We start from the raw sequence: 19,480 nt of genomic DNA on the forward strand, positions 1-19,480 counted from the left end.
TTTCATCCATCAAACCATTCACATAATAGGTCTGTGTTGACTGTATCCATCCCCTTTGATCAAAGAACACACAACCAACTGTGGGAATCTACTACCCCCAACTGGTCAAAGTGAATATTGCAGCATGTGTTGTTGAAAAGTGTGTGTGTTTGTGTGTGTGTGTGTGTGTGTGTGTGTGTGTGTGTGTGTGTGTGTGTGTGTGTGTGTGTGTGTGTGTGTGTGTGTGTGTGTGTGTGTGTGTGTGTGTGTGTGTGTGTGAGTAGAAGAAAAAATATATATATTTAATCACGTGGTCAAAAGCACTTTACTGACGTCATCATTATAACACATGTTAACTTTCTCACACAGGGTAGAGCAGAAAACCAGTGAAAGTGTTACGATGATGTAAATCATCAAACATCCTGTAGTTTGCAGGGAGTTGCATAAAAACGACATCTCCCACCTCCAGCTGTAGTATGACGGTATTGGATGCATACCTAAACTGCCCATGGTTACCCCACTCCCCTGTATGAATTATCTGTTGTTCATTCTTGAACAGTGTTAGGCCCATAACAGTGGAATGGAGATATGCACCAATAGTGAAGCCGAAGTAGTAGGCCCCTCTCACCGGTGCTGTGAAGACACCTGGATGAGAAGAAAGTCAGGGAGGGATCAGTACAGACCTCAGTCAATACTTGTGCTGCTTACATGGCTAGACCATATAAACTCTCTTCTACTAATTGCACAAAACAACATATTAAACTTGAACATGTGACACCATTGGGACACCATCGTCAAAGGCTCTATTAATATTCTACAAGTTAATTTCAAACCATAATGTATTTGGGTAATATTTGGTTGAGACGTTGATCAATGAGATTCCAACCTATTTTCACCCACTCAAAAAGACAGCTAGAAGTTTGTTGAATTCCCAATGTGTTATAACTATGCTTTCAACCATCTAAAAGAACAACCAAATTCCAGTGGGAATACAATATATATATATATATATATATACACAGTATCTCACAAAAGTGAGTACACCCCTCACATTTTTGTAAATATTTGAGTATATCTTTTCATGTGACAACACTGAAGAAATGACACTTTGCTACAATGTAAAGTAGTGAGTGTACAGCTTTTTTAACAGTGTAAATTTGCTGTCCCCTCAAAATAACTCAACACACAGCCATTAATGTCTAAACCGCTGGCAACAAAAGTGAGTACACCCCTAAGTGAAAATATCCAAATGAAGACCGCCATAGTCATCGGCGTGCCATGAAGGTGTCACTCTCTGACCAAATTTGGTGTCCTATAGGATATACTACACCCCTAATGATATAGTGAAGTCTGGTTACATTGTAGGATCTTTGAGGAATACATACACACATGATTTGACTGGTTGAAACAACGTTTAGGGTTAGATTTTCACAGATTCCTTTCTTTGCAAATTGAATGAGTGGAAATAGAAAATCGATCGTGCATGCTATATGGACCTTTTAAGGATATGAAAAATGATTTTATCTAACGAAATAACACTCATGTCATCTCTGGGACCCTTTAGATGATAAATCAGAGCAAGATTTCAGAATGTAAGTACACATTTAACCTTCAGAGGTGAATTTATCAAACCTATCGCGGTGAAAAAAGTTGTTAGGAGCTCTCCTCAAACAATAGCATGGAATTTTTTCACAGTAATAGCTACTGTAAATTGGACAGTGCAGTTATATTAACAAGAATTTAAGCTTTCAGCCGATATAAAACAATTATATGTACCGACATTTGTTGTTTCTCTAAAATCTGCGATCATGACACAAGGCGCTGCATGATTTACAACTGTCCCGTTGAGATGGAGAAGTTAATCTAACATATGAATGATTAACTTGAAGATTACATTTGAAATCAGCCAAAGCATGAAACCCTGGGCCTAAATCATATGTTTATTTTTAGTTCAACCCTGGGTTGAACTGAAACAATAGCTGTTGATGATTTTGCGAATGCTCTAAAGGCCTAAATAGTATCATTGATGATTTATGACTTATAAGGTATGCTTACATTTAATTTGCTCTGTTAAACCTACTCTTTGGAATTACTTTAATAGCAACAGTGAATATGTTTTGTTATTAGTAAGAGTTCTCTCAATAATCATTCTCACGATAAAGAAAACCCTGGATGGGAGACCAAATGAAGAGCTGTAAATCAACTCTCCAGGAAGTGTTGCCCGGCCTATTATTCGTTTTTTTTCTTGGATATAACATTGAAGAGCTCACGTTGTTTTAAAGGTAAAGGTAAAAATGTAACATATTTTATACAAGGTTTGTCTATGTTGAAAATTGGTTACCATGATAACATAATTTGTGGCTGAAATGTCACCCTCAAAACAGCAGTTTACTTTGATGACTTTTTGCAAATCCAATGTATTTTAAACATAGATTTCACGTCACAATACATTGACAAATTACGTTGAAACAACGCTGATTCAACCAGTTTGTGCCCAGTGGGTAATGTCAAAAATGATCTGCCTTCACTCGTTTTTCAGGCTCTTTAAACTTTAGATGCATATATATTTAAGTACATGGTCTACACTAAGCAAAGACAGTACAGTACCTGTAGCTTGGTTGTAGTGGTTGCCAGTGTTTGAGAATATGTTCTGGAAGACCACGGTGCTGGCAGTGTGGAATGGCCCATGCTGTCCAGTTTTTCCAAAAGAGGTTGAAAATGCGACCTTAGGTCTCTCTGTCAATGGAGGTGAATACAATGATATTACATTTACATTACATTTAAGTCATTTAGCATACGCTCTTATCCAGAGCGACTTACAAATTGGTGCATTCACCTTATGATATCCAGTGGAACAACCACTTTACAATAGTGCATCTAAATCTTTGTCTATATATGTAGATTATTCACTTTTTCACACTCACAAATGGAAGGGAAGAAAGTAATCAGTCACATTACATATTATTACCATAATTCCATATCTGTTTTACCTGCATTCTCCTTCTGTAGTCTCTCAACCTTTACATTTCGGTCTTTTAGCAGAGACACTCTTATCCAGAGCGACTTACAGGAGCAATTAGGGTTAAGTGCCTTGCTCAAGGGCACATTGACATATTTTTCACCTCGGCTCTGGGATTTGAACCAGCAACATTTTGGTTACTGGCCCCACACTCTTAAGCGCTAGGCTACCTGCCGCCCTCTAGGTTAGGAGTAGTGAGTACCCAGAGGCTCCTTTCAAACACAAATATTTAGGAGAGATATCCTAATCTAATAGGAATTGGACATAGAGGGGAGTTTGCACAATCTCTCATCTCTTGAGAATTGAGACACCTAGGACTCATGACCCACTCAAAGGACCTCAGCTCAGACTCCCCTGAGGTAAGTGTGATGGTGAAATGCAGGCCACAGTTAAAGACAAACTGTGGGAAGGAGGCAATTCAGTCATATTGGCGCTCTCGCGTCAGGTCTTCTGAACTTTTGCAAGTCGGGAGCGTTTGCTGGACCATGTCCTTCCACTGGTCGTCTGAGATCTCCTGAGCCCAGAGGGCAGGGCCAATGAGGTCTTTTCAATGTCTGTAAATTACTGTACATCTTTTCAACGTCTGGAAAATATGTATTTTGACCTTTCGTTCATCACCTAAAATGCACCTGATTTCAACATCCAGAACATCCAGATTTTCAATATCTGTAAAATACGTATTTTCAACGTCCCGAAAATGTATCTTATTGACGTCCGTGTAAGACATCATTTCAATGTCTGTATGACGTATTTTCATCCCCGGAAAAGATGTCTTCTAACCTTTCATTCAGCATCTGAAATGCACGTAACGTCAACATATGGAAAAAACGTCTAAAAGACGTCTTGTCAACGTCATTTTGCTTACAGGGCAGTCTTCTGACACACCCAGAAAACGAGGGTGGGTCATTCCTAACTTTGAAGAGCCTACAAGGAGTGCTATGCGAATGTAAGGTTTAAACTGGGTCATTAAACCTTTGCCCGCCTGTTATCTTTATGTATCTACACAGTCTCTCTTAGAACGCCATCCACATGTGTGTGTGTGTGTGTGTGTGTGTGTGTGTGTGTGTGTGTGTGTGTGTGTGTGTGTGTGTGTGTGTGTGTGTGTGTGAACGGATGCTACCACAGTTTCCCTGTGTCTTACTTAATTATGACTCTCTATGGAACCTGTTCTTCTGCCTTCACAGGTGCATATGGCCCCAGGCCCCCTCCAGACTAACAGCTCTGAATATTTTACTGGCTGTGGATAAAAAATGCAGCAGGGCCTCCAGTCAAACACTCATCTACTCAGATGTGTACTGTAGAGAGTGTTCTGTCCCCCCCCCCCCCCCGTTCGCCTTGGCACTACCAACAAAACACCTCTCCCACGCCTGATGTTCCGTTCAGCTCTGCTCATGCATGCAGGGCATCATCAGACAGCACCCATACACAAACTACACATATGACATACACATCTCCACACATATGCACACACACGCACGCACGCACACACACACACACACAGTGAGTTTATATAGAGAAGTTGTCCTCAACTCACCATGCGGATGTTGTGGTTCTATCTGTCAATCTGTAACCTGTGGAGAAGCACCTGCATTCTGATTAGCATCCCCCAGTTTCCTGTCATGAATGAAACATGTTTCTGGAAGCCACGGCTGTAAGGGCTTTGTAATAAACAAGCAGGCTGTTAGAGTGGCTGTAGCTTCAAGGCCTTCTTGATGAGAAGCTGGCAATTTAGCTGCACTGCAATGCTTCTGCCAATAGGACAAATGAATATGAGTGCAGCTGGCCCAAATGAAAGAGTTAAGTAGATTCTAAAGGTCTGGCACAAGCCCAAGCCCAGAGCGGCGGCCCTGCTCACACTAAACAGAATCATTAATAGCAACTCCAACACACAGATGGCATGGCAGGGTCCTCTCCCTCCACATGGGTCCTCTCAGGGCCTCTTAGCACATAGAAATATGTTGTAAGTTTTTGCATGTCACATTTCACTCTCCTTTGAGTTAGCTTGTCTGAATACACTTAACTTCATTTTTTTTGTGTTTGTGTGTCTCCATACAAGCAAAAAGTAGTGATGCAGTATTAATGATTGCATTTGTATTTTACTTGTATTAAACATAGTTTAATAATGGGCATAGTGTACTATTTTCTCCTATTTTTTTAATCATTGCTTTTTTTACCTTCCCATTTCCCTGGTACTTGTTTTTGTTGTTCACGTGGTCCTGTGTTTGTTTTTATGTTTTTCTGCTGCAGACAAATTGCCCTTCATGGCCAATACAGATTTATTGAATCACAATATTCATTTGTTTATGACTTTACTGCACTGGAAGCCTTACATGGACTCATACAAAGAGGGCAGGAGGTGAAGGGTTTCTGGAAAGAGACTTAACTTCAACAGCCCAGGAGTGAGACAAGCCATGCAGAAGTCATCAGGACCCCCAAGGGGTCATGTTTTATTGATGACCTCTCACTCAATCCCTGCCTGGTTAAAACCCATACATCTACATAAATGTGAAAACCATGTTCTGGAGAGAAGTCTCTCCCCATAGTCCCACTGAGATTTCAGGAAACGGCGAAGTAAATAAATGCAGCATACACCAGAAAGTACTTCAGCCTACGTAAAACATAACAATGTACTTCAATTAACACGCACATGGCTTGCCATGGGGACTAGGCTATGGTAATTAGTTGTGGATCTGCAACACAAACACACATACACACACACACACAAACAAACAAACATGCACACACACATTCTCAAACTCAGAAATTAACTGAACCCTCCATACCCTCCCTCTTCGCAGTCAATTCCACAGCATCAACCTCACATTCAAATGAAAAATGACATGTGGCTCGACACTACATGACTAAAAGTTTGCGGACACCTGCTCGTCAAACATTTAATTCCAAAATCATGGGCATTAATATGCCCTTTTCTGCTAAAACAGCCTCCACTCTTCTGGGAAGGCTTTCCACTAAATATTGGAACATCACTGCTGTCCATTTAGCCACAAGAGCATTAGTGAAGTCGGGCACTGATGTTGGGCGATTACGCCTGGCTCGCAGTCAGCTCTGTGCAGGCCAGTCAAGTTCTTCCACATCGATCTCAACAAACTATTTCTGTATGGACCTCGCTTTGTGCACGGGGGCGTTGTCATGCTGAAACAGGAAAGGGCCTTCCCCAAACTTCCACAAAGTTGGAAGCACAGAATCGCCTAGAATGTCAACGTATGCTGTAGCATTAAGATTTCCTTTCACTGAAACTAAGGGACCTAGGCTGAACCATGAAAACAACCCCAAACTATTATTATTCCTCCTCCACCAAACTTTACAGTTGGCACTACGCATTGGGATAGGTAGGGTTTTCTTGGCATCCGACCCAACCCACATTCGTCCGTCAGACTGCCAGATGGTGAAGCGTGATTTATCAATCCAGTGAGTGCGTTTCCACTGCTCCAGAGTCCAATGGCGGCAAGCTTTACATCAGCTTTACACCGACGCTTGGCATTGCGCATGGTGATCTTAGACTTGTGTGCGGCTGCTCAGCAATGGAAACCTATTTCATGAAGCTCCTGACAAACAGTTCTTGCACTAATGTTGTATCCAGAGGCAGTTTGGAACTCGGTAGTGAGTGTTGCAACCGAGGACAGACGATTTTTACGCTCTATGCACTTCAACACTCGGCGGTACCGTTCTGTGAACTTATATGGCCTACCATACCGTGGATGAGCCGTTGTTGCTCCTAGACATTCCACTTCACAATAACAGCACTCACAGTTGACTGGGGTGTCTCTAGCAGAGCAGAAATTTGACAAACTGACTTGTTGGAAAGGTGGCATCCTATGACGGTGCCATGTTGAATGTCACTGAGCTCTTCATTAAGGCCATTCTACTGCCAATGTTTGTCTATGGAGATTGCATGGCTGCGTGATTGATCGTATACACCTGTCAGCAACGTGTGTGGCTGAAATAACCAAATCCACTTATTTGAAGGGGTGTCCGCATACATTTGTATATACAGTGCCTTTGGAAAGTATTCAGACGCCTTGAATTTTTCTAGATTTCTTTGCGTTAAAGCCTTATTCTAAAATGTATTAAATAGTTCTTTCCCCTCATCAATCTAAACACAATACCCCATAATGACAAAGAAAAAACAGGTGTTTGGACATTTTTGCTAATTTATATTGAAAAAACCCCTGAAATAAAACATTTACATAAGTATTCAGACCCTTTACTCAGTAGTTTGTTGAAGCACCTTTGGCAGCGATTACAGCCTAGAGTCTTCTTGGGTATGACACTACAAGCTTGGCACATATGTATTTGGGGAGTTTCTCCCATTCTCCTCTGCAGATCCTCTCAAGCTATGTCAGCTTGGATGTGGAGCGTTGCTGCACAGCTATTTTCAGGTTCGAGATGTTCGATCGGGTTCAAGTCCGGGCTCTAGCTTGGCCACTCAAGGACATTCAGAAACTTGTTTTCCGAAGCCACTCCTGCGTTGTCTTGGCTGTGTGCTTAGGGTCATTGTCCTGTTGGAAGGGAAACCTTTGCCCCAGTCTGTGGTCCTGATCAAGGATCTCTCTGTACTTTCCTCCGTTTATCTTTTACTCCATCCTGACTGGTCTTGCAGTCCCCGCCACTGAAAAACATCCCCACAGCATGATGCTGCCACCACCATGCTTCACCGTAGGGACATGACGCTTGGCATTCAGGCCAAAGAGTTCAGTCTTAGTTTCGTCGGACCAGAGAATCTTGTCTTTAGGTGCCTTTTGGCAAACTCCAAGCGGGCTGCCATGTGCCTTTTACTGAGGAACAGTGGTGTAAAGTACTTAAGTAAAAATACTTTTGAGTACTAGTTTTTTTGGCATCTGAACTTTACTTTACTATTTATGTTTTTAACAACTTTTACTTTTACTTCACTATATTCCTAAAGAAAATAATGTACGTTTTACTCCATACATTTTCTGTGACACTCAAAAGTACTTGTTACATTTTCAGTGCTTAGCAGGACAGGAAAAGGTCCAATTCACACACTTATCAAGAGAACATCCCTGGTCATCCCTACTGTCTCTGATCTAGCGGACTCACTAAACGGAAAGGCTTCATTTCTAAATCAAGTCAAAGTTTTGGAGTACTCCTGGCTATCCGAAAAATGTTAAAACCAGAAAATGGTGCCATCTGGTTTGCTTAATATAAAGAATTTGAAATGATTTATACTTTTACTTTTGATAATCAAGTATATTTTAGCAAATAACAATTACTTTTGATACTTAGGTATATTTACTTTTATTCAAGTAGTATTTTACTGGGTGACTTTTACTTTTACTTGAGTAATTTTCTATTAAGCTATCTTTACTTTACTCAAGTATGACAATGTGGTACTTTTTCCACCGCTGCTGAGGAATGGCTTCTGTCTGGCCACTCTACCATAAAGGCCTGACTGGTGGAGCGCTGCAGAGATGTTTGTCCTTCTGGAAGGTTCTCCATCTCCACAGAGGAAATCTAGAGCTCTGTCAGAGTGACCAGGTTCTTGGTCACCTCCATGACCAAGGCCCTTCTCCCCCGATTGCTCAGTTTGGCCGGGTGGCCAGCTCTAGGAAGAGTCTTGGTGGTTCCAAACTTCTTCCATTTAAAGATGATGGAGGCCACTGTGTTCTTGGGGACCTTCAATGCTGCAGACATGTTTTTTGTACTCTCCCCCAGATCTGTGCCTTGACACAATCCTGTCTCGGAGCTCTACGGACAATTCCTTCAACCTCATGGCTTGATTTTTGCTCTGTGGAACCTTTAATATACAGTTGTATGCCATTACAAATCATTTCCAATCAATTTAATTTACCGCAGGTGGACTCCAATCAAGTTGTAGAAACGTCTCAATGATGATCAATGGAAATAGAATGCACCTGAGCTCAATTTAGAGTCTCATACCAAAGTGTCTGAATACTTAAGTAAATAAGGTATTTCTGTTTTTTACATGTATAAAAAATGCATTTTAGAGTAAGGCTGTAACGCAACAAACTTTGGAAAAAATCAAGGGGTCTGAATACTTTCTGAAGGCATTGTATTGTATATGTTCCATTATGGATCATAGGGTTACTGCTGTATATACACTGAGTGTCCAAAACATTAAGAACACCTTCCTAATATTGAGTTGTACCCCCTTTGCCCTCAGAACAGACTCAATTCGTCTGGGATGAACTCTAAAAGGTGTCGGAAGCGTTCCACAGGGATGCTGGCCCATGTTGAATCCAATGCTTCCCACAGTTGTGTCAAGTTGGCTGGATGTCCTTTGGGAGGTGGACCATTCTTGCTACACACAGGAAACTGTTGAGCGTGAAAAAACCAGCAGCGTGACAGTTCTTGACACACTCAAACCGGTGCAGAAAGTCTGTCATGGAAAGAGCAGGTGTTCTTAATGATTGTACACTCAGTGTATAACGAAGCATTATGTTTTTGTTTTACTCAATTTGACAGATACAACCTTTTTATGGGAATACATTGGCACATAAATGACTGGTAATTGATTGTAATATTTTCATAAAGATAAATTCCAATACTTATTATTGGAAATGTATCCAATTTATATATTCTCACTCATATAAAACTATCATTATCATGTTGCATTCACTCATATTGTACAGAATCAGGTGATTTGTAGGGCAATACTGCCATCTAGTGTACAATTGTGGAACAGGTTGGCAGAGGTGTACACAGAGAGAAAGCATGAGATCAACAGATACAGAGCAATGACAACGAGGGAAAATATTTTTTGTAGAATCACATAAGATTTATTTTTCAATTGTCCAATGTGTTGCTACTCTTAAATCAGACACTGCACATGGTATAGACACGATACTACAAAAATACAACAACAATACTACAACACTAGACCTTGACATATTCCACAGGTTGATTCTCCCCCACAGCACTTTGTTCAAGTTGAACTGTTGTAAGATAATATTATGGACTCCACGATTAATCATTAGGTTTGACCTTTTTTTTTACTATATCCCTTTACAGAGAGCTGATGTTACATAATGTCAACAAGAGGGTGTTAAGGCCCAGACACTACCAGCAGGTTGTAATACAGAGTAAAGAAGATGAGGGTTTTAGTAGTATCTCTGGTGTTGCTTGTTTCTCTGTGTGGGGCACATGGGAAGGAAGATGATGAGGAAGTCAGCTGGGGGGTCAATGGAGAGGGACAGAGCCAGGAAGAGAGTGATCAGACTGGGAGAAATGAAGCTGGTGCCTCCAATGACAAACAGACAACCAACCTACTTGACCTCTGTCCTGAGCTGAAAGAACTGAGAGACATTGTGATGGATCAGATAGCTGTCACAAAACGCCAGGTGGAGGAGTTGAAAAGACCAAGTCTAGGTATGTTGTGCCTGTACGAATGGCCAAAATCACATTTATATTGTAGCCAATAGGATCCATTTTAGGGAAAAGTGATGCATGTTTTACTTTATTGTTGTTTTAGATACAGAGGCTAGACTGAAAGACGGTGAGAGTGGTAGAAGTGGTAGAACTGAGGAATGGCAATGCAGGTCAAATATAAAGATAACTTTAAATGGTCAAAATGCTTAATTCATTCTCACGTGAAGTTGTTAATAATACTAAAATATTTGTTGCCTTAGCCCTGGAGACCAGAGTCAATGCAAGTGAGGGTGAAGTAGGAATACAGGTAGGCCTAATAATTGTCAACATTTGAAGCTGCTGATTAGTATTTATCTTAGGCTGTACCTTTAGAAATCCCCTTAGTCAAACAGTATTGTCATTCATTTCAGCACAATCAATGGAGCTGTCCACTACGGAGGCCAGGTTGACAGTTAGTGAGAAGGAAGTGGACTACCTGAAAAGAGACAATGCAGCTAAAAACAGTAAGATTAGTGTATCGTATGACATGTCTCATCCCCAAAACCACAATTGCAAATATTATTAACACTTAATATAAAAAATTGAATTAAATACAGTTTATCGGATGGGTCCATTATTGTTCATGAATTAAAATACATATGAGTCAGATTGCACACCTGTATGACCAGCATTTATAATTTGATAAATCACGAAAACTAAACTGAATGGGACTGGCGTGAAGAATACTTAAAGAAAGCAATGTCTAACCTGGTGGAAGCTTTTACCACAAAAATCATCATGAGAAATCCGAAACAAGGAAGATCCAGAAGAATAACCAACGTATGATGCCTCGTGTGTTGTACTGTATATTGTCCCTGTAATTTGACAGAGAGACCAAAGGTAGCAAGCATTCTCTGCCTCATTGGGAATCAATGGAGAATAAGGGCCTTTCAGCACTCAAACCATGGCCAACAAAAACATCTTCACAAACATCAGAAACCACTACAGGAACTCCATTACAGGTACGGTATTTACAAGTATGAATAATAAAAAACTAAACTGGAGCTCATCTCTATGTTAGCGAGAGACTGAGGACTGATCTCGCTGTGATTTTCCTCTGAAACAGGTATCTTCACTGCACCAGTGAGAGGGGTCTACTGCTTCAGATTTACCCTTTGCGGTAACAGTGCAAACTATGTGTAACGCCCTGGCCATAGAGAGTGGTTTTTGTTCTTTATTTTGGTTAGGCCAGGGTGTTACATTGGGTGGGCGTTCTATGTTCATTTTTCTATGTTTTTGTATTTCTTTGTTTTGGGCCGTGTGTGGCTCCCAATCAGGCACAGCTGTAGTTCGTTGTTGCTGATTGGGAGTCACACATAAGTAGCCTGGTTTTCCTTTGGGTTTTTGTGGGTGATTGTTTTCTGTCTTGTGTGTGTTCACCTGGCAGAACTGTTGGCTTTCGTTTTCCCTGTTTGTTTTTGAAGTGTCTCATTAAAAATCATTATGACCACTTACCACGCTGCATTTTGGTCTGATTTCTCTTCCCCTTCATCTGAGGACGATGAAGACAGCCGTTACAGAATCACCCACCAGAAAAGGACCAAGCATTGGAGGAAGGAGCAGCACCAGGAGAAGAGCGTTCAGGACTCGTGGACATGGGAGGAGATACTGGACGGTAAAGGACCATGGGCTCAAGCTGGGGAGTATCGCCGCCCACAGTGGCAGATCGCGGCAGCGAGAGCGGAGAGGCGCTGGTATGAGGCAAGGGAGCACAACAGGTACGAGAGGCAGCCCCAAAAAATGTTTTGGGGGGGGATCACACGGGGAGTGTGGCAGAGTCAGGTTGGAGACCTGAGCCAACTCCCCGTGCTTACAGGAGGCAGCGCAGTACTGGTCAGGCACCGTGTTATGCAGTAAAGCGCACAGTGTCCCCAGTATGCGTTGATAGCCCGGAGCGCTACATGCCAGCCCCCCGCAAGTGCCATGCGAGAGTGGGCATCGAGCCAGGACGGATTGTGCCAGCTCAGCGTGTCTGGTCTCCGGTGCGCCGTTTCGGTCCAGGCTATCCTGCGCCGGCTCTGCTCACTGTGTCTCCAGGGCACTGGGAGGGCTCAGGTCGCCCAATGTCTGCTCTCCGCCCGTGCCGGGCCAAAGTGGGCATTCAGCCTGGAGTAAGGGTGTCAAGGCTAAGGATCAGAACTCCAGTGCTCCCCCACAGCCCGGTTTATCCTGTGCCTCCTCCACGGACCAGGCCTCCAGTGGGTCTCCCCATCCTGGTCAGTCCTGTGCCTCCTCCACGGAACAGGCCTCCAGTGGGTCTCCCCATCCTGGTCAGTCCTGTGCCTCCTCCATGGACCAGGCCTCCAGTGGGTCTCCCCATCCTGGTCAGTCCTGTGCCTCCTTCACGGACCAGGCCTCCAGTGGGTCTCCCCAGCCTGGTGAGTCCAGTGCCTGCGCCCAGAGCCAGGCCTCCTTCATGTCTCCCCAGCCTGGTGAGTCCTGGGCCAGAGCCGCCAGAGCCGCCCGCCAGTCCGGAGCCGCCAGAGCCGCCCGCCAGTCCGGAGCCGCCAGAGCCGCCCGCCAGTCCGGAGCCGCCAGAGCCGCCCGCCAGTCCGGAGCCGCCAGAGCCGCCCGCCAGTCCGGAGCCGCCAGAGCTGCCCGCCAGTCCGGAGCTGCCAGAGCCACCTGCCCGTCCGGAGTCGCCAGAGCCGCCCGCCTGTCCGGAGCCGCCCGAGCCGCCCGCCTGTCCGGAGCTGCCAGAGCCGCCTGTCAGTCCGGAGCCGCCAGAGCCGCCCGCCAGTCCGGAGCCGCCAGAGCCGCCCGCCAGTCCGGTGAGTCCTGTGCCTGCGCCCAGGGCCAGGCCTCCTTCATGTCTCCCCAAGCCTGGTGAGTCCTGTGCCTGCGCCCAGGGCCAGGCCTCCTTCATGTCTCCCCAGCCTGGTGAATCCTGGGTCAGTGCCGCCGGAGCCGCCCACCAGCCCGGAGCCGCCGGAGCCACCAGGGACGCCCGCCAGCCGGGTGCAGCCAGGGTCGCCCGCCAACCGGGCGCAACCAGAATCGCCCGCCAGCCGGTCCTCCGGCGCGGCCAGTCCTCCGGCGCGGCCAGGGGCGCCACCTAAGTGGGCGACGCCGAGGGTGGAGCGGAGGCCACGTCCCGCACCTGAGCCGCCGCCGTAAGAAGGCCCACCCGGACCCTCCCATTCAGAGTCAGGTTTTGCGGCCGGAGTCCGCACCTTTGGGGGGGGTACTGTAATGCCCTGGCCATAGAGAGTGGTTTTTGTTCTTTATTTTGGTTAGGCCAGGGTGTTACATTGGGTGGGCGTTCTATGTTCATTTTTCTATGTTTTTGTATTTCTTTGTTTTGGGCCGTGTGTGGCTCCCAATCAGGCACAGCTGTAGTTCGTTGTTGCTGATTGGGAGTCACACATAAGTAGCCTGGTTTTCCTTTGGGTTTTTGTGGGTGATTGTTTTCTGTCTTGTGTGTGTTCACCTGGCAGAACTGTTGGCTTTCGTTTTCCCTGTTTGTTTTTGAAGTGTCTCATTAAAAATCATTATGACCACTTACCACGCTGCATTTTGGTCTGATTTCTCTTCCCCTTCATCTGAGGACGATGAAGACAGCCATTACACTATGTGGATGCTCAGCTGTATAAAAATGTTACGGCAGTATTGTATGTTGATGAAATTGATACTGCTGGTTATAGAAGGTTTGCATCTAATCCAGCTGTACCACATCTGGAGGAGAGTGATGGGGTATGCATGAAAACCAGTGAGAGGCTTGCTGAAGACCCAAATAACCGTGCTACCGTCAGTGGCTTCCTTCTCTTCCCAAAGTGAAATGAAGACCAGACACGTGATGAGGATAATCCTTGAATCCTTGAATTTACTTTCACTAATAAATGCAAGACTGACAAATATAAAATGTGACACTTGTGTGTGATTCAATATTATATTGGCCAGTGTCTGGGGTTTAATGGATATATAAAACTTAAACATACTGAAATAACTTCTTATCATAAGTATGAGTTTGTGGTGTTGTTCAGAGGAGTGGTATATGTTGAGACAGTAGATGGCAGCAATACCCAATAAAAACCTAAACAATCTATGACTGCGCTACAATTCAGAATAAGGGGTAATAAAAAAGTATAAAATATCAAGCTGTAGTTACCTCAGAGTTAAACAATGTGCCGTTACACTGTACACACTGTTAAAATAACTTTTGGGTTATTTCAAACAGCTTTTCAGTTAAACAGAGTATAATCCTGATTCCCTGCATAGGGAGAACATAACATCATTTTATGAAGATGAATATTGGATTTCATTGTAGCTTTACCTGACAGCTGCTGTTGTGTGTAGGGTTACACACAAGGTTATATGGACACACTCTCACGCACACGCACACACGCACACACACACACACACACGCACACACACACACACACACACACACACACACACACACACACACACACACACACACACACACACACACACACACACACACACACACACACACACACACACACACACACACAGTCTATGGCAGTATTACCTCCAGAATATAAGCATAACATGTTGTCACTAGTATATTAGGAAAAAACTACATTTAAATTAAAAAATATTTTTCTTTCTTGTATCACAAAATCTTCTGATTAAACATAAAAGTTTAGTATACAGAAACTGCTGTCAAACACCCTCATCACCCACATGATGTGTTGGGAGACACTGGGAAAACGGTCATGTCTCCTCTGCTGGTGGGATACCCTGCAGCAGTTTGCCTTGTCTTGTTTTTCAAGTCTGATAGTACTTTTCACCCAGTCCCTTCCCTTGTGATTTTAGTCATCTCTCTCTCTCTCTCTCTCTCTCTCTCTCTCTCTCTCTCCCTCTCCCTCTCCCTCTCCCTCTAGCAGAATTTCTGATTCCCGTCACCCAGCCATAGATCTGTGTGTGTGCGCATAAGAGAGGGAATAGTGAGAGAGAAAGAAGGATAGAGAGAGGGAGAGTGGAAGAGAGTTGGACAGAGTGCTGCTGAGAGGAGGGCAGTGCATCATGTTGCTGTGATGTGAGCAGGGAGGCAGGAAGGAGGAGAGGGACCAAAACAAGAGAAGCAGAGAGGGAATAAACTGAGGACGGAGCTGGACTACATGCCTAGTCTGAGGGAGCCAGATTAGCAGTGACTCAGAGCTTTTTGAATATTAACCACCAGAGAATATGGCTTTGCCTGCATAGTGCATATTCATGTGAGTTTATGTGTGCCACCGAGGGACTGAAAGGGAGAAGAAATTCAACCTTATTATAAGAGAGTCTCTCAGTGCCCCCCTCCTCAAAGACTTGAAGCAGAGGAGCACAGAGGGGGACAAGGTGGTAAGGGGGCAAGGGGGACCCCCACTGCACCAAGAACACCTAGGACAAAGTGAGTCGAACCACAGCTAGACCCAGGGCTTGACAAACGCTAACAATGGTAAGTCACCTGAACATGTTTAGTGACCCTGTCAAGATTGACTGTGAAGGTATGGCACAGGTTTCGTATTGCTCTGTCCTGGATATAAATGAGGTAGCAGTAATCTAGTGGCGATGAAATGACACAGTTTACCCCTCTTGCCTGTGCTAGGGAATTAATGGCAGCTTTATCAGCTGTGTCTGAAGAGGAGTTAAGGCATTTGTCACTAACTGTTCCGGAGTGACATCAGATGGAGTCAGTTGGACTGTAACCAAGCGACATCCACAATGTGACAGCCACAGAGTGGTGCCTGCAGGCTCAAATGAATAGATGATCTGCCTCAAATTCTGACAGCAATGCATGAAGGGTGGGGGTGGGCTGTGGGAAAAAATGTTTTTGCATGCATGCACACACACACACACACACACACACACACATTATTGTCCTTGCTTTGGCCACTGAATTGTAGTTCTATGCATCAGTAAAACAAACACACATTCACATACGGGTACCCTGACATTTAGTGTGTCAGTTAAATGCACACACAGCCACTGATTAATTTCCCCTTGTCAGGCTTTAATGAAGTCGTTAGCATAAATGCATACATTATCCGCTGCCCAAGGTGGGCTAAATGCAGGAGAGGACAGGACAGTGTAAGAGGCTGCCCAGTGGGCACTAGCGGTTCTGGGGGGGGGGGGGGGGGCAGTGCCCCTGTGACAACAATTTCGGACCCCCTTGTGGCCCCCCTAAATGTGGAGTATGAAATCATTTTTACATAACAAATGTTTGCTATCGTTCTTTTTTTTACATCCGTTATTAGACAGTGGCAACGATGATGATTATGAACATGGTCTTTTGCCTGCTAATGCCTGCAATGCAGTGAAGAAAACAATATGACAACAATAACGTCTAATGTAACTGGCCCCTCTAACAGTACAACTGGCCCCAGCTTGGCCCCCCAGTTGAAATGGTCTAGAACCGCCACTGAGTGTGGGCACAGGTAACCGAGGAGACAGGGAGGTCAGCACTGGAGTCATGCTGTGACTAGATGATGTCTGAAGTATGAGCTCTGAAGGAAACACAGCCTGGGCAGACCGTGCTGTTATGCTCGGAATATAATGAGCTAAAAGTAAACAAGGGTCATAGGAAGGACTCCAATTAGCTTGACTGTTTCTTGACTGTCATGCACCCCTTTGTCCTGCTGTGTGATAACTTGGTGTCATAAGGGTACTGCAGTCCAGCTCACAGTACTGAAGCAACCTCTCACACATTATATCACAAAATAATGTCTCCTATTGTCAGTGTAGGTGTATAATCTAAATTAATATGTTTTTTTGTTCTAAGCTGTGGTAGACCTGAAAATATCCATTATTCATGACTATCTCCAATCTGCTATCAAAGCTTTAGACCTCTGCTTGTCCTCTATTTCTGCTGCATATGGGCAGCTTTGGCAGTTTCCTTGATGTGTACTTTGTTTGAATTCAATTGTTCTTCCCCTGTACATATTCCTTTCACAGAGTAAACATTCAAAGTGACTATAAACTTAACTTTTGAAAATTAGATATCATAATGTGCTCTTCACAGTAAACTAACATTGACTTTTCCAATAGATGTAATGGTGAAGGTGGACACCAGCTCTCCAGGGTTTTCAGGCCTCTGAGCAAGTTGACCAGGTGATGGGGAGACGGGCGGCTGACCTGACCACTGCCGTGCCAGTACTAGGAGTTCCCGCCCTGGTGGGGGTACGTGATTGGAGGACAGTAGGAGGGGAAAGGGCCGGGGAAGTGCTGCCCCTGACATGGGGCCCCCAGTGCAGCATCGGAGTGCAGACTTCGCCTGGTGTAAGAGCCCCACCCATCCTGCAGGGCACGCAACTAATTGGCACATTCCCCGTCCAATCAGACAGCAGGATTTCTCCCAAATCCAATGGCTACATCCCAAAGGAGCCAAAGGAAGAGGAGGGAATCAGACAGACTAATAGTGTCAGAGAAAGAGTGGTTATTTCAAAACAGAGGAGTTTAGATTCCAAGATCAAACAGGGTGTGACTTTTGAAGGGATTTCCAGTAAGCTCACAAAGAATGTGTTCTTCAACCAACGAAAAAGTGGGACTTATTGCTATGCCCGGGCAATCAAGACTAACCCACACTTATCAGGGGGCATGGGGAATAGCAAGCTCAAAGGGAGGCGGGACATGCGCTACACCAATGGCAGTGTAGTTGACTCTGAGGCTATAGGAGGGATTTGTATAGATGGCAGTGATGAGGCGGAGCCTGTCTCAACCATGTCCTCTAGAGGAGAGGACCAATCAAAACCTAAAGAGCATTCTGTGGCACATTTATATTGTGGGAATACAAAACGACCACGTGCTCCCCCACCTCTCCAAATGCCCCAGCGGATCTGCAGCCACTGTGGAGGGAGACAGACTGTGGTCCCTGGAGCTGGAGCTGGAGCTGCCAGTCTGGGAGATAAGAGCCCTTCCTCTGCATGCCCTGAAGGAACAGCAGCCATGAAAGCACCTCCTTCACTCACAGACAGAAACAACCTTCCCCTTTCACATACTGAGAAAGAGAGAGACTCTGCGTTCTCTCCTCTGAGGCATGCAGACAGGGATCGGATACAAAGCCAATGGACACACACAGACTCTCTATCCTCCCACCCCCACTGTAATCCCCCTATTCATAACAACAAAGACAGCAACCCCAATCTGCCTGAAAACCCAGCGCCTGCATGGCAGAACGGAGATCTGAAACAGACTAATGGTTATGCCTACCATCCTACATACCCCCTGCATACCTCTATCAGAGACTCAGTAGAAACCCTAGACACACCTTCACAAACACACTCAGACAAGGCAGCCAGCCTCACAACCATCTTACCCCCAACGGCGGCTACAGTCACCAAGGCAACTATTGAACCCAGGCGTACAGATGCCAACTTCCTTGAGACCCCATCTCACTTGAGTAAGATTCCCCGACCAACACGTCTCAAACTTTCTCTCCAAATCGCCGTAGCCACAAGACCAAACACGCCACGCACACACCGCAAGCATCCGAAGACACTTACACATCCAAATACACAACCCAAACCCCCAATCACATCTAGTCACCCTTACCCTGTAAACCCACCACACAGAACCTCTCCTCCAAACCATGTAAACCCATCCTGTGTTATTACACCCCCTAAGCCTGAAAACACACCACACACAACAACGCTTTCTATCACTGCTACGACATTACATAGAAGCGCACCCCCTTATCCCACTAAACCCACTAAGTCTCCAACCGCACTCACAGCTGCACCACCTACCCCTGTATGCACCCCGACAACAGCAACACTCCCAAACACAACTACTACGGCGACATATAGAATACTCCCTAGCCATGCTAACACGTCACACACAACTACAACTCCAGCAAACACACCATATACCGCCACTCTGGCTAACCCTTATAACACATCACATACCACTACTCCTAACACACCATACACAACTACACGCCCAAAGCCTTTGTCCCATACCCCTAACCTTTCAAACACATCGCACACACCTACATCCCCTTACTTAGTTTACACGTCCCCCAAAACACCCCACAGTGTTGAGAACGAGTCACAGACAACTACATCTACTCAGCGTCATCCCTCAACCACATCCCTGACTAACTGGAGACCATTGATCGTGACGCAGACGCAATAC

The 19,480-nt window shown here is 44.8% G+C and overlaps 1 protein-coding gene across 1 annotated transcript; it reads right to left on the minus strand.

Annotated features, from left to right (window-relative positions):
• Nucleotides 1–219: 219 nt before the first annotated feature.
• LOC115153757 (complement C1q-like protein 2) lies at nucleotides 220–17,585 on the minus strand. Its single transcript, XM_029699339.1, has 4 exons — nucleotides 17,483–17,585; nucleotides 2,970–3,011; nucleotides 2,587–2,715; nucleotides 220–624 (listed from the first exon to the last, which is right to left on the minus strand). The coding sequence occupies exons 1-4, from the start codon at nucleotides 17,583–17,585 to the stop codon at nucleotides 341–343; spliced, it is 558 nt and encodes a 185-aa protein (XP_029555199.1). The 3' UTR covers nucleotides 220–340.
• Nucleotides 17,586–19,480: the final 1,895 nt, after the last annotated feature.

This window comes from Salmo trutta, chromosome 19, assembly GCF_901001165.1.
Source record: "Salmo trutta chromosome 19, fSalTru1.1, whole genome shotgun sequence".
In the NCBI taxonomy this organism is placed as follows: Eukaryota; Metazoa; Chordata; class Actinopteri; order Salmoniformes; family Salmonidae; genus Salmo; species Salmo trutta.

Bases quoted from the DNA above. Each gene is read 5' to 3' on its own strand.
- LOC115153757 (XM_029699339.1), bottom strand. From the start codon at position 17,585: ATGTCAGGGGCAGCACTTCCCCGGCCCTTTCCCCTCCTACTGTCCTCC. The intron at 3,012-17,482 runs GTCAGCCGCCCG...CTCTGCTAAAAG, and splicing joins ACTGGCACGGCAGTGGTCAG to ACCGAAATGTAAAGGTTGAG. The intron at 625-2,586 runs GTACTGTACTGT...CTTCTCATCCAG, and splicing joins CCACTACAACCAAGCTACAG to GTGTCTTCACAGCACCGGTG.